This window comes from Micromys minutus, assembly GCF_963924665.1.
Source record: "Micromys minutus genome assembly, chromosome: 20".
Lineage (NCBI taxonomy): Eukaryota > Metazoa > Chordata > Mammalia > Rodentia > Muridae > Micromys > Micromys minutus.
The window spans coordinates 26789335-26817080 of NC_137955.1; the positions used below are offsets into that span (position 1 = coordinate 26789335).

Here is a 27746-nt window from a genome sequence, read left to right on the forward strand (position 1 = left end):
TGAGCTAAAATGAGTCATCTTCTTTTTCAGCTAAAGGACACTTCTCTGTGGAAGTGAGCACCGCAGATGTTTTGCACATGAGCCCTGAAGGTAAGGAGGGCTTGGTTGAGCGCCCACATGATTATTTTCCATTGTCCATCTTATCCAGACAAAGGCAGGGACTTGGCTGTTTTGATTCTCAAAGAGCATCATCTCAAATCATCAATGTTCACACTGAGCAGTCCACTATAAAAAATGGAGGGAAAAAAAGATCTCCAGTCTTCCTAGCTGATTGTTTCATAAAACGTGGTGCTGATCTCCTTTTCTTGTTTTTCTCAAAAGCTTTTCATGGTTGATATCCCCTAGCAGTGCGATTATGAGATTTTTATTCCCTGTTTATATTTTTCTGTTCTTGAGAGAATTTTTTTGACAATGTCTATGATACTTTTATGATCAGGAGAAATATTGCATCTGTTTTTATTTTTCCAGCCAGTTCAATACATATTCTGTCACCTCTTTCTGAGACTTTTCTAGGCCTCTTTAGTACTGTCGCTACTTGGACCTGATCTGTACCATCCTATATGACAATACTCATATATGGCAGGATCTCAATTTTCTCCTTCTACTAATACCAAGGAAGCCTCAGGAGCCAGAACCTGTCAGCAAATATGCCATGGAGAAATCACCCACAGAGATTGCCTTTGCATATTCCACAATCAAAGGTCTAGGCTACTTAAGAAGCTAGCAGATTGCTTTTGTTCTTTGAGACCTTACTTTTCTGCTCTTCCAGAGAAAGTGAAAAACTCATTAAGATAGGAAATTGACTAAGTTATTAGCTAAAGAATAACCTAAGTGAAACATTTCTAAGATTTCTTTGAGCCATCTTCTGATGTTGATTAGTCTTCCAAAAGTGAAATGGTGATTCCCCTTTAAGGGCCATTTCTCACTCCAGTAAAGTCTGGCCTGTCCCATGGACTAAGGATGCTCAAAGATTGTCAGAGCTGGAGAGATGGGTCAGTGGTTAAGAACACTTGCTGTTTTTGCAGAGGGCCTGGGTTTAGTTCTCTGCATCCACAAGATGGCTCACCTCTGTCTGTGACTGCAGCCCCAGGGGTCTGACACCCTCTTCTAACCTCTGCAGGAGCCAGGTACAAATATGGGGAATACATTTGTAGGCACAAAATAAAACCAAAAAAAAAAAAAAAAAAAAAAAAAAAAAAAAAAAAAAAAAGATTGTCAAGACCTCTGAGTCAAAGATCATTTTGTCACAAAGACTTCTCTCTGGTAGTATAATCAGCAACATCAGAAAAGAATACCACCCCAAACCCAGCTCCAAAAACCAACAGTGTCTAAACATTGCTTAAGGTCCTGGGAAGGACAAAACCACCCACTCTGGTGTTCAGACACTGCCAGATGTCTCCTAAGTGGAACAAAATCTCTTCTATCAAAAATCACTTCTCTAAGTTACCCAAGCACTGGCAGAACCTACTGTCTTTTTATTTAAGAGGACTGAAATTCATAGTATACAGAGTGGGCACTAGAAAATGTCTACAAAAAAAATAGACAGATTGAGATTCAAAAGTATTGTGCTAAATTCCTTATTAACCACATATTTGTGTAAAAATATTTCCTCTGACTGACTTTTCAAATCTTTTAAGCATAAAGACAGATCCTTAACTAAAATTCATCTTTCCACTCCAAACAGTACACAGCAGGTGAAGTGTTGGTAGCAGATGTTCCTGTGGTTGGAACCGGAGATTGAGCCCTCAATACCACATCTCAGTACACAAGCATTGGTATGCCTTCTGCTTGCCCAATTCTAAGTGCCCATAGGGCCTTTTATCCCTCTGGTTGACCTTCTTCCATAGCATCCACCCCAGCCTCGTGTCCTCCACCCTTTACCCAACCTGGATGTGGAATGCAAAGATTATTCTGATGCCAGTGGGTATCTGTGAGAACACAGGCAGCAACTTGAAGGCAGTTTTAAGACAAGCCAAGACACACAGCAACACAGCCCAGTTTCAATATGAGAAGAACATCCAGAAACCAATGTTCATAAAAGGATGCAAGAGAAAAAACAGTCCCCTGAAAAATTAGGATTCAAATTAAGAGTAGAACTTCAACTCCTGTCTAACACCCTGACAAAAATACCAAGTCCATTGTGAGCTCTGTAAGCTGCTTTCTGGTCTCCAGCTTTGCAGTTATGTTCCACTGGTTGTTATCACTTCAGAGCATGGCAAAGGAGAGACAGCACCACGCTCCCTGGCACCTTACATCATTTTACAAGAACTCTGGCATTCTCCAGACTCTGCCCATTCCAATTCTCTTGAAGCTCCTGTCCATACACTTGTGACATTGAATCTTGCCAGAGTTGTGAGCTATAAAGGCACTTACAGTCATCCAAGAGCACTGGAGAGGATTTGCTAGCTATTAGGCATCTTTTAATGTGCATCTAAAGGTCTTTACCAATTACCTTTGTACACACTACACTTATCTGCCACCATCCCTTAATTCCTGGTATTTGGGCTTCTACCTTGATGGAAACATTGTGTGGTTAAAAATCTGTATACTAATCTTGGTATGCAGTTCATGTATGTATGTAGACATGTAGTTCACTGGTAGATTTCTAGTTTAGTATGTGAGAGACTCTGGGTTTGATCCCCAACAGAAGACAGAACAGAAAGACCTGGAGTATTGCTTATGAGGGTTAAGACCTTAATTGATGTCTAAATACTTGCTTATGATACAGCCTTTCTTGTCCATCTGGGAAGACTATAGATTTGGAACTCAAGGGAGACTAGTTTGGGTTGTAGTAGAGAAACTGAAAACACTGACCCTCCTTTACCATGCCACCATCCCCAAATACCAATTTAAATGTAAGTCCTTTGAAATTAAATATTAAAAATTCAATTTCTCACTTAGATTGAATCTACTCCAAATGTCCTATAGCTATATATGTTTAGTGGCCACATTATTGGGCAGGGAAAATGAAGAATACTTCCATCATGACAGAAGTATCTTTAGGAACAAGCTGGTCATCCCGACGAGGAGCTCTGGGGAAGTGAGAATGCTGGAATAAGCAGTGAGGGAGAGAGATGACAGAACAGAATTCTAAAAGAAAAGTGAAAGGGCCAACCAAAGTACTTCATATATGTCAACAATTATGTCAGTGGTACCCAACCATGAACAAATGTGCCACTACTCTACCACAAAACACTAGGAAACAAAAAAGTGACCATCTCTGAGACTGTTTTTGAGACCCATTTGCTCCCCTGTCTAGTCTTTGAAGTCTGTAAACTCATTGTGAAACAAAAAAACTTGTCTTCTGAATCCAGAGGCAAGAGGACCCCAAGCAGTACTCACACACTGGAGCCAATGAGCTCCCAGTCGAAGAGAAAGCAACTCTCTGGTGGCATCAGATCCTGAGGACATATGCAAAGGTCCATTTACAGCTAGGATTATTCAAACCAAAGAAAGCAATACAAGGAAGAGGCACCATCTCACTGGGGACTTAAGTCCCTATGAAGAGTCCAAGGAACAGGAGTTTCCAGGGCAGTTGTTGTCCCTGTCATGGCAGGAGGGGTGTGTTTATGACCCTGCTGACAGCAGTGGGTTTTCCTTACATAGCACAATGTCAACAAATACAGTACTTTCACCAATTCCCTCATCTTAGTCTCTCCTCACAGGGTCCTCAAGGGAAGAGGAGCAGATGTAGCCCTCTGCCCTTTACAATAGAAAGAGTGGAAGGTTCAGAAAGACACCCACCTAACCTGTCTGCAATTTACAGTCCCTCTCTCTGGTAATACAAGTCACTCAGCACCTGCTCAGGTCCCTAAATCTGTCATCTCCACGTCTATCTCCTCCTCATAAATGATGTTGTAAACTCAGCTTAGATCTCACTCCATCCCCACACACAGTCCCCAACAAGATGACTGACTGCCTCTCATCTACTCAAACTGCTGAAAGGGGAGACAGAAGCAATTGCCACTAACTCTAGTGCTGCCCTTCTGAGAAGATCCCTTCTTGCAAGCAAAAACTCACACTCGATCACTGCAGAAGAAAACCAATGTTTGTGTCAGTGTGCACACCAGGTCTACTGTTTGTCTTTCTGGCAAAAGACAGGAGGGAAATGCTGCTTCCAGAAATACTCTATCTGCCTTGAGATAGATACTCTTAATCATGGCAGGTTTTATTTTTCTACAAAACTACGTTAGAGTTTTTCCATTCATATGATTTTCAATAACCTATGGCCAAATACGACATACTCTCCCATTTGAATGAACTTATCACTCATGGTGTATAATAGTCATTTGCATATTTGGCTACATGAAAGATTGGATTCTGTGTTTTCTGTTAGCATGCAAAAATATGCAGAGAAACTATGGCCTTGATGTCTGATAAGCTCTGACCCTAAATCCACCACTGATTAGAAAATTGAATAGGAAATAAAGTCTAAAGCTGTTTAGATAAAGTAATATTGAAGATGGCAACAAAAGTAAATATGATCACTTTAATGTTCCTAGCTTCCACATCCAGAATTGCTTGGCTTAGAAACTTGAGTAAGAGAAAAGAGCAAATGGATAAAAGGCAGATACACCTATAGCTAAGTTAGCCAGGCTATGCACACTCTGAAGGAATGGCAGGAACAACACAGCAATCTGAAACATCAGCACATTTATTATGTAGAGTTCGGGGGGGGGGGGCGTGTGGCTAGTCTCAGTAGGAAGTCTTACTAGTAAGCAATCTCAGACATAAACTTCCAAGAGAAGTCGCGTTGCTAGTTTTTTGTCCACACTGGTCAATTGGACTACTTGTACACACTTTCAACATTTACATTTGCATTTGGACCAGGGGAAAGCTTTACCATCCCTCTAAGACTCAAATTTGGGGTGGAGTCTTTGCTATTCCCATGGGTCTGAGAAATTGATCTTTGTTGTGGCTGTACCCATGTCAAACAATATACATTCACTTGGAATTTTATCTGTTCTTGACATACTCACTTAAGGCTTCCATGGCTCTCCACACTTAGCACTGTACCTTTCTTCCAAACACCCAGTGTTTCTCAGTCAGCAACAACATTTCTCTACATCTAAGCCATTACATGTAACAGTTAGACTACTGAGCTAGCTATGTCAAGTTTGCTATCTGCCCAAGGCAAATGGACCATGCTCTGGAGATTCCACTTTCCCCCAGGACTGAGTAATTCCAGATGCTAAGCTTCTACATCTTTTTGTGGCATGACCCCAGGAAGGATGCTTTGAGCTGCAAGCCATAGCATGCCTGGCTAAAGGTGGATTAAACACGGGGCATGTAACTTTCCTAAGAAGTTCTGAGAAAATCAGTTTTAGGTTTGATTTAGCAGGTTATGATAACTTCAAGAACCCAGAGTCAAAATGAGGGGTGGGGGCAGAGGGCTCCTATCCCCTCTTTTTTTTAGCAGAGAGATTTTTTTTTTTTGTATGCTTCTATCACTAGAATTTAGTGGGATGTCTATTCCTAATGCAGTCTATGGACAAAAAAAAAAAAAAAAAAACTTTATTCCAATGGCCTTGATTAGCATAGCCTGATACTTCCTCATCCCCTGGGGCTGGATACCTAATGCCTGGCTGGACTCTGCATAAAAACAAAGAGAGAAGTGGGTGTTGAAGAAGAAACCTGCAGCATCTGCCAGACTCATTTGCTGAATAGGGCTGTGTCAAAGACAAGACAAGGAAGTTTGTTCTCAGCTGAGAGGCACCCTCCACAGGGAAGCATCCTCATATACATGACCAGGTCAGATCATTCATGACAATAGTCATGGCACCTACAGAGCATTGTTCTTACTCCTGACATGTATGTGTTTTACTATATTCTCTTTCTTTGAGAGACTATATGTATATACTAAAGAAACTCTTTCTGTACAAGATTTATTTTAGTCCTATTCTTACAGCTAAGTATACGTAGCTAGATGAAAAGGTGAATGAATGGATGGATGGATGGATGGATGGATGGATGGATGGATGGATGGGTGGATAGCTGGAAATTACAAACACTAAAGTGGGTCAATCTACCTGTTTTCTAACCTACCCCACTATACTCCATATCTATTCACTCTTTCCATTCCCACCCAATGAGTCTACAGTGGAAGTATTTTTACTCTATTCCCTGAACTAGTTTTGGGTATGTCTGTTATCTCTTTGACTGGGTTGGTACTTTTTCTTCTATGATGGTTGTTTTTGGAGGAAGATGAAACAAAATGGAAAAGGAAGAAGAGAAGAGTAATTATCTTGATAGATATAGTGGGCCCCGATGTTTGAATGCAGACGTAAATCTCAAGGAACATCTTGCTCATGAGTGATAACGGATGACTCAGGGAGGTAGAGACAGGATGTGCTCTAAGGAGAGCACAAAGAGGAGGGTTGACTTTGGGACTGGTTCTGAGCATTGTGAGGTGAGAGAGATGTACAGACTTTCTGAGCTCCTAGCCCAGTCTCTGAACATCCCATTACTATTGCTTTGTATTTCAGTTTCTAGTGCTTTGTATTACAAGCCCTGACAAAAGCTGACAAGACAAAAAAAAATTTACAGAAGGAATCTCAGACCAAGAGCCCTGCTGAAGTTTCCTCTGAATGAGATGGCCTGGCCCTTCTCAGGGCCCCTAAAAAAGATACTTTTTATGAAACTGCCTATCACCCACTTGTCAGAAGCAGAATGGTAAATAACAGGTGGTTGCTCCTGGATGTTTTAAATGCACTCTGACACAGTAATGCAATTAGAAAAAGTGGAAGGTGCTCTTAAAAAAAAAACTGAGCAGCCAGTGGTCAAAAGAGCTGCTGAAATCCTTCACTATAGCTGGAGATATAGGCATATATTTAGCTATAAAAAAATGATACATGGAGTTTGGCTATCAGCCACTGCTAAATGTATGGCCAGAGACATGGGGACCAAGTCCTATATGGTAGCCTCTGTCTACACCACTAAATGCCAGGTTTTCATTAGTGAACTGTTTTTGTTGTGTTAATGATGCTGTTCAAATAAGCATCCTTGGTTGCAATAGTAGTTACTTTTTATGTTGTTACATTAGAAAAGTAATCATTACCCACTTTAGGATAATCCTCCTTCCTAAAGAAAATCACATTGCTGTGTAGCTTGAATGTGTTTCACATCCATGGTCTGAGCACCCATGCAGAAGAATTTGTAAGAATTATGTCCAGGCATGTCTACTTCCTGTGTCCAATTATTCCTACACCTTGCCTCTGGAAATCATTAAAATTTTAATCACGTTATGTCAAGGTTAAAATAATATTCCACTGTTGTTTACACTATGATCTAGTAATGCAGTCATTTGGGATATTGAGATAGCTTTCTAATAATTTGTTTTTATAAATAAATAACACTGGGAAGGTGGACTCTTTATTTCAGAAATGTTTTGTGCATCTAGCTTTATCAGGATAAAGTTCTGAAATGTATTTTCTGATTCAATGTGTATCAGTACTCTTGAGACTTTTAACATATATGAGAAAAGTTAAACCAATTTACACTCAAACCACAAGGTACTAATCCAAATGCATTTATACACTCAGTAATACCATTCTGGAATTCCCAGGGTTGAAAAAAGGAATAAAATAAAATATTTTATATGAAAATATTTTGAAAACTAAAAATTCCATTAAAACAAACACTGCCATACTGCCTATTTTTAAATAACCCCAGTAGAAGATCCCAGCTTCTTGGGTCAAATATTGTGATATTAATTACCTTGTAAAAGCACACTTACCAATTTACTTTCCTACATTTAGGAGACACTCAGATATTCAATACAGGTTACTTCCTCAGAACCACTTATTGAGTACCTTTGTTTTGAATGTGAGGACTAACACACACACACACACACACACACACACACACACACACACACACACACACACTGGATCAGTGAGCTTCTAGTCTAGCCTGAAGGGCTGTAAGAGCAGGAAATTGCATAAAAATGAGACAAATTCCTTATCAGTACTGTCTGAACCACAGCTTTGTAAGATCTAAATTGTCTGCTGAGTGGAACTGAAACAGACGATGGGGAGGTATCTGGTCCTTCCATTAGGTAACCATGAACCTATCTTTGCTGCTTTTTAAAAAATACCACAGAGCCCTATTTTCTAGTTGCTGAAGAGAAAGAGAGACATCATTGTAGACTTCATTTCCTGGAGAGAAAGAGAGACATCATTGTAGGCAAAGACTTATTTTAACAGGCAACATGATAGGATTAGTAAGATTCCAATGACATGTATCAGCTACCATTGCTCTAGAAATCAGTGTAGCTTTCAGGTGGATTCGCTATGAAAGCAGAACTGACTGAGCAACTCTTTGGAATCATAGTAGGAGGCAGAGATTTTAGGGAAGTGTGGGAGGAAATAAGGGGGCAAATCTAGCTACTGTTGGAGGAGCAAGACAAATGCCTAATGAGGAATTGTGCCAAGTATATGACATGTGGTGGCCAGAGAACCACTCAGCCCCATCAAACCACAAAATCCTTATTCTTTTTAAGACTTGGAATGACAAAGAATTGAGTGTGGTCTCCGGATGCGTGGAGGGTGGGAACAAAGGCCACCTACTGGAAGCTGTGACACTTCAATACTCATGTGTTTAAGCTCTACCCAGGACTCAGAAAAGTGGTGCTGAAACTAGAAACCCTTCAGTTGAACTGTCCAGGGTACAAAGTGACCATGACCTGCTTCTCTTGTCATATTAATCTGCTGGATACCCAGGGTTCCATGTGCTTGGCACATGAACCTACAGTTGCAAAGAACAAGTGGGGATTATAATGTCATCTTTTAGACCATAAAGAGCATTCAGAAGTTCTTTTCCAAGCACCCAGGTATGTGTGAGCCCTGCCACCTAAGGACACCTTTGGGTTTTTTTTTTTGTTTGTTTGTTTGTTTGTTTGTTTGTTTGTTTTTTTAAGCATCTCAAGATTTTATAGTTTGAATTTCAAATAAATTAACTATTGATAGAACTAAAAATATCATCAAAATGACCAATTTTTCTTCCAAATCACATTAGTTTGATAATACTAAAATCAATTTATGTTCCTAAAACTAAAGTCACAAGCATTGGACTACACTAATAGATGCTTGCCAGGTTACGGATTGAAACCTTTGTGGATAAATACCTAAGTAGTATATTTGTGGAAAACAGGAAAAATGAGCTAACCTTTTAGTGTTGATATCCCAAACTATTATGCCTTTCATAGTTTCAGGGAGTGGTGATTATAAGGCCCAGCACTGGTTAAATGTTATGTAAACAAGCAGCCATTTTATACTTATAAAGCAAAGAGTAACAATGATTTGCTGGGATTTGCCTGGTCATTGTTATGGTAGAAAAGTGTGGAGATGTTTTCATAGGCCTGTTCTACTTCATTGGCCTGGGAAAACTACTAGCCAAATGGAAATTGGGGCCCCAACGTGCCTGATAAACAACAGTGTCATAGGGGATTTAAGAAATACAGAGATACAGAGAACTATTTCTTCTATAACTGAGAGCCACATTTGAGGTTTAAAACATTAGGCCTGCTCTGTTTTTTCTAATTAATTGTTTCTTTTAGCATGTTTTTATTTACTCTTTGAAATTTTCATATAATATAGTTTGATCACATTCCATCTCCAATATCCTCCCAACCTCCCTACCTATCTTATCTACCTACCTACCTACCTATCTATCTATCTATCTATCTATCTATCTATCTATCTATCTATCTATCTCTATCTCTCTACCTGCCCATCCCTCTCTCTCTCAAAAACAAACAAACAAACAAACAAACAAACAAAAACCACTTAAAACACACACAAAAAAACAAATCCAGTTTGCCTTGTCCAATTTCTCTTGGGCAGGGGACCTGTTTTGTTGTTGTTGTTGTTATTTGTTTGTTTGTTTTTGTTTTGTTTTGTTTTGCTTTGCTTTGCTTTTACCTTATACCACTATTTAAAGCTGAGATGAGCTGCTGCTCATCTCTCTGGAACATGAATGAGATCTGGAAAGTGAACCAAATAGATATTTGGATAAAAATAGATGTAATGAGAGACGTTCACCTATAAGACAGTTAGAACATTCCATTGGTTCACCCTTGAAACTTCTCATCATCATTTAAATCACTTCAATTCTCTACATGCTAATTTTCATATTAGCTTTGCAACTTTACAGATCAAACTCAGCAGTGGCTTGGACGGGGCTGTTTAGGCCTAGTAGAAGAGAGTTGGTGGCAGAAACAGCTATTTACTATTAAATTACAATCTGTAGGGTACAAAAACACTGAAGGATGGTAAGGTAGAGAGAAAAAAAGAAGTCTAAAGAGAAAATAGCTAGGCACTGAAGATCCTTGAACCCTAGGTAGTTGATTTGGGCAAAGCATCTTTGGTGTGTATTTATTCTTTGTTTAGCATCTAGAACCGTGCCATTTCACTATAACTGACATGTTCACAAATGGTATCAGTGTTCTAATTAAGAAGCCATAGAAGTAAAGAATTTTTACACTTGTACCTAATTCATTAAGATAACTTTTTTCACTGGTAACATGCTTTAGATAGTTAGATATATAGCTATCCCATAGTGTGTTTTAATTGAAAAATAAACATTTTTTAAATCATTATTTTGTTTCATTTGAAGACTGTACACTCGAAGTTTTATTTTTTGCTGAAAGCCTGCATATTTCTTCAATTTCCAATAACTAATTTTTCTTATGTATTTTGGCTATTAGCCAGCTGACCTGCAGTCATATCTCACTGTCCGTTTTAACACATCTATCCCTGAGTTCAAATTAATGCACATGGAATGGTATTGGAAGAATTCATAAGGCCTCAGAGCTCATTCTCAGTCATGTGAAGTATATTTTGATAGGAAGAAAGAATTCCCTGGTTCAAGCGTTCATGTTATCATTCCTCTCCCAACCCCTGTAGGTCTGAGACTATGAGAAAAAGGTGAAAATATGTTCTTTATGATTTTCTTTTTTCTTTTTTTAAAGTTAATGGTCTTTTTATTGGGAAAAAATAAAAGACTAGCATTTACAACTTGGAATGGACATAAATTATAATTTCCTGAACAGCAATGTTGACGGTGGGCTCAAGTCCACAGACACAGCCTACTCTGCTGGCTCCGAGTCATGATTCACAAGGTTTTAAAACAGAGAGACCAAAGATGCTCCTTTAATAATTTCTTATTAAAATGTGTGTGATTTGGTGACAGCCTGTTCACTTCACTCCAATGCAATGCGCACAGAGGTGAACCATTACACTCGGGCTCGCCACCAGGGTGTCACTGTCACCATGGGATTGGGGCACTTGAAGAGGACTTTCCTACTTCTAGGGCTGTGTCTCAAAGTTTAGCCTTCACCCATTTCCTGCACACCATCCTGAGGTAAACCAAATTTAAATGTTTGTTTGCAGTAAACTGGCTGCTGACAAATTTATCTGAACAGATTGAACTAGAAGCCATCTGAGATCTTAAATTTGTTTTTTCCGTTTTTCAGTTTTAATACAAATGCCTGACTGTGCTCAATCATCAAGCTGCATGCATGAGAAACTGGCCAGCCCAAACAGTGTATTAATCATTAGCAAATGGAACTTTAAGGAGTCCACTAAGTGCTTCCTTATACGGTAGTCCGAGTATTTACTGTAAAACTGATGTAGGGCCTTGATCTTTAGGGGGCAGGACCACCAGCCAATACATGCAGATTTGTGTGTGGACAGAAGGTCGACACTCCCAGCACCTCTGTCTTCATGATTTTCTATAAGTGAGTGAGTCAGTCTGAGTTTGTAACTTAGTGATGGACTGCTCACTTCAAATTCCTGATGCTGTAGGTTCAATCCCTGGCACTACAAAGGAGGGGGGGGGGAATGTTAAAACAGCTAGTCATCCCAAACGTGTCACTGCACCTGTGAATGTGTACAGAGTGACAGGGTAGGTGGTACAGAAGCTGAACAAAATGATTTTGATAATAGTGTTCAAAGTGGCACTGAATCAGTAGACCAAGCATCCAAAGTTTACTGACTCATATGTCTTACTTGACTGAATACTATAGTTGACATTCAAAGTAAGCAGTAATAGCCAGCTAGCTCTAGATTATCCATAGATTAACCAGGCTAAGTAAAACCAATCATGTTCAATACTCAGTCTCTAGCTACAAAGATCACTAGCTAGAACCTTCTCAACCCTGTAAAGTTCAGTAGGTTCTGAGTGGAATTCCTGAGTTTCCCTTCTGTTGAATGATCTGTTGGGACCACAAAATCCTGTAGACCAGTAGAGAGAGAAAGGAATGTGCAGAGAAAAATGGGGGAGGGGAAGAATGTATGTATGGAAAAAACTTTATCAAGACAAGACTCAAAAAAAATGTAGCTTATCACCCCACTCCACAGCTCAATCATCTGACCCCATGTAACCAGAGGAGGAAAAATGCAGAGAACATTAGCTGTAGAGAGAAAGAAAGATTAGACCTAAACTGTGAAGGACACTGGATCATTTTCCTTCTCCTGTGAGGGACTCTCAATGTCCTAATTGATGTGGTAAAGAAAAATAGGACTTAGAAAGAAGAGATAATTTTGACATATTCTTGGGGAGAGTTTCCTGTTGGACTTACCAACTTTCTGAGATGTGGATACAACTCATCCTCAATGCTCTAAAAATGTTCCCATCAGACACCTGGCCATTCTCCCACTGATGCTCAAAGGAGGTCAAGGGTTACTCAAGGTTACACAGTCACTATGAGGATGGAGAAGAACTGGACCACACATTCCTCATGCATAGAGATAAAACTGGACCAAAATTTTTCTCAAGTCTTTGCTTTCCTTTCAGTGCCATGATTCAATAACTCCAAAAATCTCAAGCAGGAAGCCAAAGAGGCAGTAAACTAGTAATTAATCTTTTTTGTTTTCTTTTTAAATTTTCCATTTACTTCCAAGCTTGTTTCAAAAAATTAAGAAACATACAGAAATAAATAAGCTTGTTACCAACAGTAATTTATTTGTGTATGTGAATGTGTTTAATGAAATCTAAGGTTCTTTTGTGTTTAATTAAACAGCACAAACACACACACACACACACACACACACACACACACACACACAGCCACACACACACCTCTGTAAAGCGGAATCTTCTTTTAACAATCTGGCAAAACATGTCTCCTCCTACTACTGTGGCTTCTTGGTAGTGAAAGTTTGTCGTAGAAACAAACTTAGTTATATTTCTGTGACTTGAAGCAATGGTCATTGTTTACTCTTTTTACAAGAGGCAGCAGGCTGACTCTGACTTCTGAGATTATCTGACTTCTTTTGAGCTCTGGAGAACTCCTTTTGCCTTCTTGTTTGGGGATGCAAACTGAGGATGTACTATCTGATATACTACAATAGCTCTATACTCAGCCACATCCTGTGACTGTTTCTGGATGGATGGATGCAGCCAAAGTATCACCCATTTGTCTACCTCTCAAATGGATGAGTCTATAAGTAATTTGGATTGTAGTGTGTACCTTTCCAGCATAATGCCTCAATAGGTCTTATAATGATAGATGTTTCCCCATGACTGAGAATAAGAAAATATTTGGGGACAATAATCCAATCAGCCTGTCCCACTAAGACCTGACCTTCATCAAAGTCTCAAATGTGGTATTTTTCAGAAAAATGCTTCCTTTGCATCTTCTTTTCCCCACTTCTACCTCTAACCAGCTCTCAAAATTCAGCTCCAATGACAATCGCAGAACTACATGTTTAACATGCCCTTTCCTGGGCCCCACATCTAGAGACATATTGCATTAGGAGATAGTGTGTACAGAACAGTCTCTAAAGACAATGCCAGGGAATATTTACTACTATAAAAGAACTACCATTGGCCTCCCATAGCACCTAGCATTAGAGCCACCTTTGGGGAGTGGGTTTGAACATGGAGACTCTTATCAAAAAGAGGAAAAGACAGCCTTGGAGAATTCAGAGTCTGTGACACCTAGGTCATCTTACCTGTTCCCTTCTCTCATACCAGGTACACTTTGATGTCTAGGGTGGGTCTCCTTAAAGGTAGGATCATTGGTCATCTGCAGATAGGGAAAATGGAAAGCAGGCAATAAATAATACAAGCTCTGGAGCTCATCTACTAAGATCTTCTTTACCCATTAGCTATGTGATCTTGGGAAGTTTAGAGAACATGTCTGGGCTGCAGCAAGATGAGAAAAATAGTAGTCCTTATACTTCACAATTGTCACATGATTTAATCAAATTAACAAAGCAGTACCTGATATGCAATGTGTCCAATGCAAAATTCTCACATTTTGTCACTAGGGTTCTGAGAAACTGGGAGGTCTATAAAATTATGTCTTCGATGTGCATACCACTTACCCTTTTGAACAACTATGTCCTCATATTGGACATGAACATGATAGGATGATCATAGTAATAAGAATAACTTCTGCTCTGGTTCTTTAAAGATACATAGTAAGAACAAAATATGATAACGTAAGGGTGCTTTATATACCATAGCCTGCAGTGCCATAAAAGGTTGAACATTTTGCCTCTGATGTTGAATCAGAATCCAAAGACTAGATTCAATGTTTCTATGGTGCTGCCTGCTCCATGTAATAGTGACCAATCAGAAACCTCTCTCAGCCTCAGTTTCCTCTTCTGCCAGTGGGATCTTGTAATAGAGGCTTCTGTGTGTTACAAAGAATGCCTATCAGTGGTCATTAACCTTGGATATATTTTCTACTAATCTAAAGAACTTCGTTGTTGATGATAATGATTTCTCTCAGTGGACCCAAGTGATAACAAGTTAGTATACATCATCCATCAATATCCAAGGAGATAGAGTCCTAGTGGTACAGGCCTTTAGTTAATAAAAAATACTGATGAATCCTTATAAAGCACAGAGATTACAAGTTCAAAGCTTTCCTTGGACTGAGGGTGAGTTCAAGACCAACATAGTCAACTTGCAAGACTATACTCAAAATTAGTTGGGGAGTGGAGTGTAGCTATACCTACTGATAGAGTGCTTTCCTAACATATGTAAAGTTCTTGGTTTTAAAATTACTACCAGGAGGAGGAGAGAAAAGGAAAAGGGGAAGGAAAGGGAAGAGATGTAGGGAGAGAGAAGAGGAACAGAAGAAGAGGAGGAGATAGAAAAGGAGGAAGAAGGAGGAAGAGAACTCATCTATAGGTAAGGTTGGGTTCAGACATAATATGTATATGAAACCTATACACATCTTCCCATATACTTTAAATCATCCCCAGATAGTGTATAATATCTAATATGATATAAATGGTACATTCAGTTATCATGCTATCCTATTCAGGGAATGACAAAAAGTCATATTCATTAACAAAGCAAATGCTTTCCAAATGCTCTCAGTCTGAGGTTGATGAAGCTACAAATGCTGTGAATGTGGATCACCCAACCATCTTCAGACTCTCAGGGGACACAGTGTAGGAATGAGAACTCTCCCACACTGGTAGTGTGAGTTGTGGCTTGAAAGCCACTGGAGCCTTTGGAGTGGCATGGTAAGCTAGCTGCAAAACATTTTATTCAAAGCATGTTGCTTTTGCACTGTTATTTATTGATGTATGATCTCATGAGTGGCTGGTTCCTCTGGCCCTCAGGCCAACATGGATTTTCCAACATCTGTCCAAACTCTGCCCGGTCCAGGGAGAATTAACACTTACCCAGTTCCTATTCTTTCCTTTAAGCCAAAAGAGCTGAGCAAAAACAAAGCTCTGCAGTGAAAATATTTGGTGGAGACTCTATGTTTAGTGAGTTAGTATAATGGGAGTCGGGCATGGTGCCTCCAGCTATGAGTAAGCATCTAGATTTTAAAGTAACCCTAGTGCAGAGGTGAATGCAGCACTGAACTGAAATTTGCCACAGCTAGTTTTGAGGCTAGATCAAATTATCCTTATGCAGGACAAACCTGAGCCAGCTCCTCTTTGGACTACGCTGTCTCTGCAAATTATCTGCATCTTGTAGCTTACTGCTATCTGCATGCATAGCACAGAGATGTAGACAGTACAGCTCCCTCTAAGAAACCTCTTGGGATTTTAAAACAGGAAGAGAATGGGGTATATGGAATCAGACATGAATGTTTTAAAGTGTCTTTATAGCTCTTGTTACTAGCTTTCCTACAACCATGACAATCTAGCTAAACCACCGAGCAGTTGTCCAAATGGCAGCTGACTTAGGTTGGTACACAGGGAGACAGATCTCCCGGGAAATTTAATTGAAGATAAATTACCACACTGTGGCATAAGCATCTTTGCACTGGATTCATTTTAATAAAACAAATGCCAAGCACTTATTCCTAGCTGGAGTTATTGTTCCGAAATCCAGTGTATAACAATCTTAATCTTCAGCATGGTGTGAAACAGCTAATCCCTTCTGTTCTTCTCCCCACCCTGGGAAGATTATGTCTTTTGTTTTCCAAATTAAATGCTTGCATTCTGTATTGGAAAGAAAAATCAGACTCCTGATACTCAAAGGGCATGTATGAGGTTCTTACCTAGCTATTTCAACCTCTGGCCAATTAGTACTGGAGGTAGGAGGGCAAAGTTGAGGTTATCCAGTGAGCAGAGGAATCCAGAGGAAGCACCTAGCAGGGTATAACACTTGATGGATCAATTTATTTCAAATTACTTTGCATAATATGGAGACTTTCTTACATTTGGGAGACAGGAAAGATGTTAGAAATGTAATTAGGTTAGTGGGACGGATGTATGGCTGGCAGCACAGTAATTGCTTAGAGTAAAAAACCAACGTCGGTGAGATTTTTGTGTGCAGGACTTCCTGAGGAGGAGGAAATTGACTTCTGGTGGGAGGAGTCTGTTTTCTTCTGGGACATAGCCCCTGAGAAGTTCCCTGTGCTCGGTCGGCCACATTGTCTCACAACCCTGCATGTACAAACAGCATTAAGTGGACCCAGTGAGGCTTAAAAAAAATGACAACAACATGAATTGAAAAGTCTAGTGTTAGGGAGGGTTGTTGATGAATTGGTGGGGAGAAAAGGGGGACAACTTTGATTAAGAATGTATTATATACGTATATGAAATTATCAAACAACAGTTCAGCTTTTTCGAAAACCAAAAGCAACCTAGATATCTAATGATAGAATGAATGAAGAAATCATAGTTTCTCATTCAGCAGAATATAACTGAGATAAAATGAAAGTACACTATGCAAAACCACATACTACAGCCAGAATGTACAACAAGGTGGAATGACAAGAGGTGGATACACAATCTAAAATGCTCCTTATGTGCATCTATTATAGAAAGTTGGCAAGACTCCTTTTGTGTCAGAAATCAAGGAAGTAATGTTGAACATGGGTAGAGATCAGGAGGAGGCACCAGTTGAATTTCTGGACTACTTTTTGTGTTCTTTTGCAACTTAGGTGGAAGCGTAGAGCTATTCACTTGATAACAACTTGTTAAAAAAATACTTAAGACTGACTCTTTTTAAAGTAAGTCTTAAATTGGCTTTGTCAATCAATGACTAGGCTTGTAGAAGCTCAAAAGATCCTTAGACTTTCTGCCTAGCTTATTGAGTACAATTTTAGGGTTAAGAAGACTGAGTCAAATAGAGAGACCACAGTGATAGAAAAAGCAGGATGGAGCAGAAAACTGTAGGGAATCTCCTAGTACCAAAGGATGGAAACAAATTCCACATAATGGGAGAGTTAAGGTTTCCTTCGGGCTTTTATAATTGATAATCTCGGGGATGGGGGAGGCAAAGCATTCATAGAAGTCTAAGTAGAAAGAACAGGGGGCTAGCATCAAGCAGTAATCTGGTGAGAGTTCAGATCTGTCCTTACCACTTGAAAGTCATACTGCCTCCTCTTCTTTGGGATGCTTTCCACAATATGGGTGGAAGGAATACCTAGGCCATGTGACCCTACCTGGTTTTCCATCTAGGGAGGAGTCATTCTATACTAGTCCCAAAAGAATAAGCTGCAGACCATAGATTGCAGCCTCAACTGTTGGCTTCAGTGGAAGAGGGTTGGCTTAATGGGAGATGGTAGTAGAGGGGCTTCTAGAAGGAATGGGTCGAAATAGGACCACTGTTGATGCAGAAAGCATCCCAGGGAAAAATGGTTAGGAGATTTCTAGGCATTTGTGCCACAGCATGATGGGGCATGGGAGGAGTCTGAATAAGGTTCTGCACAGTGTCTTGACAATGAGAGAATCTAAGAATTCAAATCAGACAGTCATGGACAATGCAGATTAAAGTTAAGAACTAGTTATAAACCTGCACATAGGTGCAGACTTTTCACTTTTCAACCACAGTCATGGTTAGAGAGATGGGGATGTGTGAACCCTAAAATGACCTTGGTTGAGTATGCAAGGCTCGGGCTTTGCTAACTGGACTTCAGATATTTGAAGCAGTCGAACTATAGCATCATGCAAAGTTGTGAACGTTGGTATCCCAGCCCCAATGGAAGCAGTCGATAAGGAGGGCCATGCTACCTTCAACCTGGATCTGCTTGCAGTGAAGAATGGATTTAGAAAAATAACCTAATCCCTAGCTTTGTGTCTGATTCCCCTAAAGTCTTGTCTGTGGGTCAGCAGGAGGTGTGCTTAAGGCTAGAACAAAGGCACTAATGTACTATGTGACCAGAGTTAACACAGCATCGCCACACTGAGTGTGAACAGTTGCCATTTTGTTTCCCTCTGAGAGTTTTCTCACCCACACCACCATTACCTTACCAGAGTCTAAGATGTAGATTGAGTTGGGAAGTCATTGTCAAAAACACACTAAGAACATGTCTACTTCCTTGGCACAGGTAGCTTAGGGCATAAGAAAGTGCGTAGGGGTGACCAGAGCACAGAGTGGTTTCTGATAGCATTGTTATAAAGGCGAAACTTCAATTAGAAGGGTTTTTTTGATCCAATACCAGCAGAAAAGGAAATACAAAGAAATAACTAAATCCACTCCTGCTTCTGTCTACCTGGATTCCTATCTGAGTATTTCATTTGCAAAACAGGCAGAGCCCTGTCTGGCAGAGGTTTTCTGATTTCACTCACGAACGATGATTTATAGATGTTGTTTTATGTGATGCCCAGAGGAGGAGGGAAGTTTCGGTACAGGAATACTTTAGAACACCTTCAGCCAGGGAGTAGAATCCCATTTCCATGCCAGGCTGAGTTTAAAAGAGGTTCAGGATGAAGAATTCTTCTCAAGTTATACACACATAGGAAGCTTAGACAGATCGACAGCATTGGACAGCCTTAAGCACAAATAGAGCCTTAATTAGGACAACCATGTCCACCCTGCTCCTGGTCACCCATGTCTTGTTATATTTCTCTCCGTGAATCAATTGCTCTTTACCTTATAAAAAGGGACAGTTTCACTATCTGTCACAGATGTCACATTAATCATGATTTATTCAGATGCTGAGAGTTACCAAATCTCTCCCTCTCTCCCTCCCTCCCTCCCTCCCTCCCTCCCTCCCTCCCTCCCTCCCTCCCTCCCTCCCTCCCTCCCTCCCTCCCTCCCTCCCTCCCTCCCTCTCTCTCTCTCTCTCTCTCTCTCTCTCTCTCTCTCTCTCTCTCCCAGCTTGTGGGTAACAGCCTATTAAATCTCTCTACACTCAATTTCTGTACCTATTAAACTGGGCTGGTGAAAACCAGTAGTTCCTTTTGAGGCCATGAAAAGGGCAAAATGAAATTCAAGAGACTGACGAACTCCTGCCAGCTCCTGTTATAAGTTCACTATTTCAAACTCATCCGAAGCCGCTGACCACTTGGTTTAAAGAGGATGGCCCCAGAGGTTACAAGAAGTGTGTTAGATTGAGAATGTGCTACCTAGATGGGCATTTGCAAGGGGTTCAGGCAAAGCAAGCAGGTCTCCTTCACTTTGCTGAACCCATTAGTGGATTTAGATCCGCTTCTCAACCAGCATCTTCAATATAAGGGCACCACTCATTGGTACCTATGTACCCCAAGCTTCCAGTGTCATAAAACTGTCTATTTCTGAGTGATCCCACAAGCAGTCATGGCAGGTGTTACGCACCTTCACAAAGTTGTCTGTTGAGTGGGATGTGTCTGGCAGACAGAGTGCCTTCCCTGATCAGGAGGAATGGACGGATGCTGGTCCTTCAGGGGCTCTTTACATGGCCTATGATGGATAACTTTGCCTCCTAGATATTCTTCCCTTGATTTAAAAATAAAATTTAAAATGAAATGAAAACCATGTGTTCCTAGAAATTTACATGTAGTTCATGAAATCTATTGTTTTATGGACAGTGTCTGAGGTCTAATAAGACTAATGAGTTTTGTTTTTTTTTTTTTTTTTGGAAAAAAAAACTCTTTAAAAATTTTTTTTTTTTAAAAAAAAGAAGGATCTTGAGAGGCTTTGAAAACTGTTCCAAGAGTAAAAATAATAATATTAATAAATTGCTCAAAACTCTCAAGCCCTGCAGGTTCAAAATTGACTTAATACCCTGAGCCCAAGAGGCTTGAATTATTACTGGAGTTCATTGTTTCTTGTTATGGAGCTTTGCAGAATGGAGAAAGAAGCCACATGGGGGGTCACTACAATTCATTATGAGGTTTGCTTCATAGCCATGGTCATATCCCTCGAGACTTCCTGAACCTTCTCAGCCTGAACTTAGACAGGAACCTCCAGTCTGACCTTCCCACTCTCAATCCAGCAGTATCAATAAATTGACCTGGTTTATGCTCCAAATACTAGAGCCAGAGCCCTCCGTGAATGTTCTCTTGTGGGGATCACAATTTATGTTATATAAATGGGTGACGTTCTATTAGACAGCTAAACAATGGTATGGAAAGAAAACAACTTTGGTGAATGAAGAAAAAAATTAAAGCATAAAATAAAATAAAAAGCCAACAGCCCGAACTGCCTTGCTGAACAGACATTCCCTGAACTCTCTAGACTGTTGTCTGACGACCTCTTGTGGTGAGATTTTTGCCAGCAAATGTGAATCAGGGCTTCTTCGCCAAGCCATCCCATGTTACATTTTCCTACACTCTTCCTGCTGGTTTTGCCGCTCACATTAAGCCAGGAGCAAGAACCAGTTGCAAGCACCCAGAATAAAGTGCTGTATGTGCCTGGCTGGCTGTCATTTAACAAATGTCATCTGGTGTCTTGTCTTCCAGGGAGCCTCTAATACATTGCCTGTAGCAAGAAGAAGGGGCCAACCTGAAGAAAAACATGTCATCTGCACTTGCTTTCATCCTACTTGTTCTCAACATCAGCCTCCTGAAGGGTAAGAGACTCTCTTCTTGCTCTCCTTGCCTGGAATGTTTATCAGGGGGTGGAGAGGCTGTCTCCATCTGCTGCAGTGCAGCTGTGAGAAAAGAAAACATCCGTGTCATGTGCTGCTACTAGATTATTTGCCACATTTCTGCATGAGAAATAATTCAAAATCTTGTCATGTACTCCCTCTCTTGCCTCCCCATCTCGAGAGCGGGACTGAGAGGGCACAGGAGATGACAGGACCTGAGTTGTCAACCAGCTGTGTGACTTCAGCCACTTGTATATCTCTCTGCGGTTTTAAGTTCTCCAAGGGAGGACAGTGGTATTTCACATGGCTGAGAGGACTTAATGTATTTGAAAATACCTTTAGGAAACCCATCATAAAACAGCATAAAGGATTATTGCTAGTGCAAAGTGGGAAAGTAGTGCAGCCACTTCCGGTGTGTGTGTTATTCAGAGAAACAAAAGTCAGAGCTAGATTAAAAGGTGTGTGATTGTCTACTTGGTTTGCTACTTCTATGTCTTTCTGGGCATGTGAACTGGACCAATGTTACATACAGCACAGGACTGTAAATACTTCTGTGTGAGTATGTGTATGTGTGGATACGGGTACCAGTGACACCGTGTATATTGTGTATGTGTATATTGGGGGTGTGTTTGTATGTGTGTGAGTGTGTGAGTGTATGAGTGTGTGAGTGTGTGTGTGTGTGTGTGTGTGTGTGTGTGTGTGTGCCCGTGTATATTGCCATCATTATGCCTTTGTGTGTATTTCTCTCTGGATAGGTTTTATATGAGTGCCACGCATTATCTGTGTTTATGGAATCAGTATAGGCAAGTGTCTTCATTTCTTGGACTTTTACAATAGCCCTTGTGTCACACTGAGATAATATATAAGCTTTGTTTCCCCCGGGGACATAAAAGTAACATTTGATAAGTTGCCATTACTCACCCTTACCTTTTCCCCTTGAAGGCTGTTTGATTTGCTTAGTGTTTCAAGATCAGATTTCTCTATGTAGCCATAGCAGTTTTGGAACTCATTCTGTACACCAGGCTGGCTTCAAGCTAAGAAACCCACTTGGCTCTGACTCCTAGAATTGAAGAGATTTTTTTTAATTAATAGTTCTCTCTACATCACATGCTTCTCCTCACCCAGGACAGAAACAAACAAGCATAAAAAAAAAAAAAAAACTTTGTATTTTTACAATGACTCCCAACAACACTATCCTGGTAAAATCTTCCCTGGAGGATGAACAATGCTCCAAATTGGTAGATCTATCGCAGGCTCACACAGATTCTTTTCAGCAGTTCTGTGAGCTACTGGCCAGCCTTTTTTCCATGGCCCCATCTGGCACACCATACTAGATCATCCATTAAGTTCTTCCTAATTAGATTTTATACAGACCCCTTTTCTGATTCACGGTCCCTTTACCATGATTCCCCTGTCCAGCTCTGCCTGGGTGGGTGAGTAACTAAAGCTTCATCCTAAGAGCCTGCCTGCCAGAAAGATTGAATAAATGTGGGAAAAGATATAGAAGAGCACTGAGCTTCAAACACCAAGGCAAAAGGAGGAATAGAAACAAACATAAGAAGATATACATCAGTTACAGTTGGCCTCCCAAGCCAATAGCATCATGACAAAATCCCAAGGTTAAGCTGTTCCTTTCAACATAACAGCCAAGAGTGAGAATTGGAAATAAGCTTGACAAGAGCTCTGGAGATTAAGCAAGTGAAAATTCTCATCCCCTTGGCCACCTCACCTCTAGCCTGACAGTAGGATAGCTCCCCACTCAGAGTGGAACAACCCCCCATCCGATCTCTTACCACACTGCTTCATAAAAATCTGCAGAACCACAAGGAAGGTTTGGGTCACCTACTTACTCATAAAAAGAACAAAATACAGAAAGAGACTAAAACTGAGATTCAGTAAACAGAAAAAAGGAAGAATTACAATATAGTAAAATTGGACCATTAGTCTGTAGAGAGCTCAGTCATAGATAGGACATCTGTATTACACCCATACACACAAGTCTCAGGGGCCATTTTGGAGGAGGAGGTAGAAAGACTGTGAGGAGCAGAGGTCGAGGAAGACTGGAATGAAACATTGTCTTTTGGACGCATGGCATGCAGCACCATGATACTCATAATTTCACAGCTACCTACACAAGATTGCGCCAGTAACAAATCGTCCATTACAGAGAAGGGATGGGCTTCTAAGTCCCCATGGATAAGTGATGGTACTATTGACAGCTGGCAGCTTCAAAGAACTATGGATCAACTGTCCTTAAGTGCATAGTCCCTGGTATGTCAACCAGACTCCAGTGGGTAACTTGACATTCATAAGTATATAAAAAGCACAAATAACACATGACAGAGAGAGAGAGAGAAAGAGAGAGAGAGAGAGAGAGAGAGACAGACAGACAGACAGACAGACAGAGACAGACAGAGAGACAGATAGAGAGGGAGAGCTGATAGGAATAAGGGCTAGAGGTAGATCTGGGAAGAGTTAGAGAGAGAAGTGGGGCTGTGAATGTGTGCAAAATATATTGCATGCATATATAGAAGTTTCAAAGAATTAATAAAAATATATATTTGTAAACAAGGTCATTAGGTCAAGGCTGTACAGAATCAAAGTAAAGGAGAAAGCAAGAAGAGAGAAGACAAGGGAGAAAGGAAGCAGCAGCCCAGGGACACCCAGATAAGGGGTTGTATGTGACGCAGAATGATGACAGATGAAGAGTTGGTGCTGCAAGAATGCCAGAGAAGTACAAACTCCTGGGCAGAGAGAAGAGAGCATGCCAGAAAGCAGGGCACTGACAGTGTGTGCATAGGTCGCTAGTCACTGGAGAAGAACGAATGTTTTAGATGTAATGCCTACTAGACTCTGTGGGAAGAGGGGCTACAGAGCCTCCATGTGTGCCCATCGCTCTCCCCTCAGTCTCACCCTCCGATGAAATTTTTGTCATTGGTCTCTACAAAAGTAGATAGCTCCATCTCAAAAAGGAAATGCATACCACCTCCAAACCAAACAGCATCTAAGTCTCCTGCGGGCACTGCAGCTGCACAGAGGAGTAATTGGCTATTGTTGCCGTGGACTTTCTGAACAATGCACTAAGATTCCCTCAGTGGCCAGGGTGCCAATAATCTGCCTCTGTTGCTAGGAGCTCAGTCAGGCAGTGAGTGGACTTTAATATTAACTCTAATGGCTGACTGCTTTTGTTGTTTTCCAGGACAGTCACCACCTGGAAAACCTGAGATCCACAAATGCCGTTCTCCTGACAAGGAAACATTTACCTGCTGGTGGAATCCTGGAACAGATGGAGGACTTCCTACCAATTATTCACTGACTTACAGCAAAGAAGGGTAAAAGAGCTATTTCCTTAATAGCTCACACTCTCCTGGGACCAACTTAAGTTGGTTCTGAGTTAGAAACACCATGCTTTCCTGGATTCGCTTCAATAAGGTCCATCCCACCAGGAAAGGAATCTAACGTCTCTGCCCATCTTGTTCTGTGTTTTCTACAGAACAGTCTCCAAATGCACATTGACCAGTACATTATAATATTAACCAAGTTTCAAATTTTCTGTCACAAGCTTAGACTGCAGAGCAAGTCACTATTTCCTAAGTGTTGGCTAGTCATCCATAAACCACATGCCTTTGTGCATTGTAGCTGCTCATCCATGAACCACATGCCATTTGTAGACTCTTTTTTCATTAATACACTACTTTTGTAACATAACCAAATTATATAAACTGTATTGTGATCCTTGGCAGTCATGGTACATTAGGTTTTCAGACGGGTATCATGCCCAAGAAAATAAATAACCTTTAAGGAAAAGGATTCGAGGACTATATTTAAGAAAATTGCTAGTCTATAAGATACAGTCTCAGCCAGTCATGGGATAACACATCTGTTATCCCAGCATTCTAGAGGCTGAGACAGGAAGATAACAAGTTCGAAGACAGCCTGAACTGCATAAGAACCCCTATTCCAAACACAACAAAAGAATAAAAGTCAAGATCTCCTGGTAGGCGTATTTAAATCTAACACTACCATGGAGGAAAAGCAAAATCATCTCAAGATGGTATTTTTGAGAAAAATCACAGTGAGCCCCTCCTAGAAATCTTAAGTGAGCTATAGAAATGTTAGCTTAACAAAAGGTGCACTTCCATTTCTTGGTCCCAAAAATAAAATGTGTTTGCTACTGACAAAGATGGCTGTGCCACTTCCCAAGGACTGCTTGCAAGCAAAGCTGTCCTCCCATCTGGGATCCAAAGACCAATGGCACAAATTCTTCAAGACCCCAGAACTGGATCAGCCTGCAACCCCTGTGTGGTGTGACTGGAGCTGAGGCTGTTAAAATCTAAGCATCTTAATGAGCCGTATGGGGGCTGAAATTTTCCCTTGCACACCCACCTCACTCTGTTGCTCACTTGACACCATCTAAGATACATTGACAACAGTGTGACTCACCCTGAATCCTTTTTATATAATGCAGCTCAGCATGTCTGTGTGACCACTGCATAATGGATGTTCCTATAACATGTATGTGTGCTAATGAAGTCCCAGCTGCCCAAGGCTGCCCATTGGCGGTATGATTATGATCAGTCTGCCTTTGCCACTGGTAACCCAGGAGGTAAAATCACAAGGTGCATAGAAATACCTGCAGAAAAAAGGGGTTAGTGAAAAGCAGAGCACTAGACTAGAATGATAAACTAAGTTTTCCACGCCTTCTTCCAATACACTTCTTACTCTCACTCCCTGCTGATATGAATAGAGCACAGAGCCACAGGAACCCATTCTTCAGCTTTCATACTTATTCTTTGAATGCCTTATCTTCATAAGTCAGTAATATGAGTCTATTAAAAATAAAAACGAGACTATTTTCTTATTCACTCTTAATTCATTACTCGTTGCAGAGAGAAAACCACCTATGAATGTCCAGACTACAAAACCAGTGGCCCCAACTCCTGTTTCTTTAGCAAGCAGTACACTTCCATATGGAAAATATACATCATCACTGTAAATGCCACAAACCAAATGGGAAGCAGTACCTCGGACCCACTTTATGTGGATGTGGCTTACATCGGTAAGGGAAGGGGAAGTGGGTGGGGAATTTTTTACTGTTACGTAGTTATTCAAAATTCAAACTCCATCTGGATCTTCCTGGCTTATGGGTAGATTCCAGATAAGAAAGATGAAAGAACTCGTAGTATCTTCATTAAAAGAGCATTTCACACCACCGGCATTGACTTGTCATGGATATGGTAGTTCTTGAGATCTTCATGTTCTCACATTTTCCCTCAACTCTAACTCATGTACCTTATCCAGGGTAAGTGTTCTGTGTGCCTCTTTTGTTAATACTTCCCTCTGCCCTCTCCCTACAACTCTCTTGCCCTCTCCACCAACCAAGTCAAATTTCTTTTCTTGTTTGGTGAGGTGTGCTAGACATGAAATCCAGAGCTGGTCACAAAGGCAAGCTCTCCCACTGAGCTACATCAACAGCTTCAAAGGTCTTTTCTTTCTCCTCTTAGGAGACAAGGATGCTCTCCGGAAATGAAGGTTTTTAAAAAATATCTTCTGATTCTCTGTTCATGGGAATCAACCCAACTGCTTTGACTGAAACTCAGCTCTCAACAACATTATATCTACTTCATTATTAATTTGAGATATTATTATTATAATACAAAAACAAATGAGGGTTATTGGGGTATGGCTTAATGACAGAATGCTGCCTAGTATGAATTTAAAAAAAAAAGAACTAAAATCAACTATCCCCCAAAATAATAATAATAATAATAATAATAATAAATAATAATAATAATAAATAATAATAATGACAATAGAAAGTAAGCCTTAACTGGTTGAAGGTTAATGTCACTTACATAATGTTTGCAGAAAGCATTCATAAAGCAAGCTGCCAATCTGAGAGATGTTTCTATGCATAATCAACATTAATGCAGCAGGGCACTTAAACACAGCTGCAATGGCTTTTATGGCTTAGCACCGACAATACATAAACTCCTAGGAAAATAGATAGGATAAGAAAAATGAGGTTTACTCTTTGCCTTGGATAATAATTTATGAAGCAGTGCAGAAGATTTGAAATTACTCAAGTCTTCCTAATTTAAGTAATAGCATGCAACAAGAGAAAGTAGATGGAGGCCTTACAATATACACACATCTCTCTCCCAACTCCATGTCTCCATTTTGGCTTATTTGTTTTATTTTGGCTTATTTATTTATTTATTTTTAATACACTGAGTCCATTTAGTGCTACCCATTTGGGGGTGTTCCAATGAGGCATGGGAAAGCTGCAAGTAACCACCTCCCCCACCCCCAAAGAGAAGCAATCTTTTTTTTCTCCTCCAGCTTCTACCAACTACCAGTAGCTCTTCAGCTACGAGTTGGACCTCAGAATCCCTTCCTACTCTAAGCTAAAAATTTTGAGTGATATGATCTTGTGTAGAACATTTACAGATAGCCACAGTGGCTGTGTATTCATGGGTACAACAATCCTGTCTAACAGACAGCATTTCCCAGCCTCCAGCCATTCCAT

At 40.4% G+C, this 27746-nt stretch overlaps 1 protein-coding gene across 2 annotated transcripts in view; it reads left to right on the plus strand.

The window, feature by feature from the left end:
- Positions 1–21144: 21144 nt before the first annotated feature.
- PRLR (prolactin receptor) overlaps positions 21145–27746 on the plus strand; it is a gene marked incomplete at both ends in the record, with an annotated part of 29909 nt that continues 23307 nt past the window's right edge. For both annotated transcript variants that reach the window (XM_080933800.1, XM_080933799.1), the window contains 3 exons: positions 21145–21199; positions 24417–24549; positions 26107–26276. In XM_080933800.1, coding sequence (XP_080789926.1) covers positions 21145–21199; positions 24417–24549; positions 26107–26276 — 358 coding nt within the window. The remainder of the gene's footprint in view (positions 21200–24416; positions 24550–26106; positions 26277–27746) is intronic.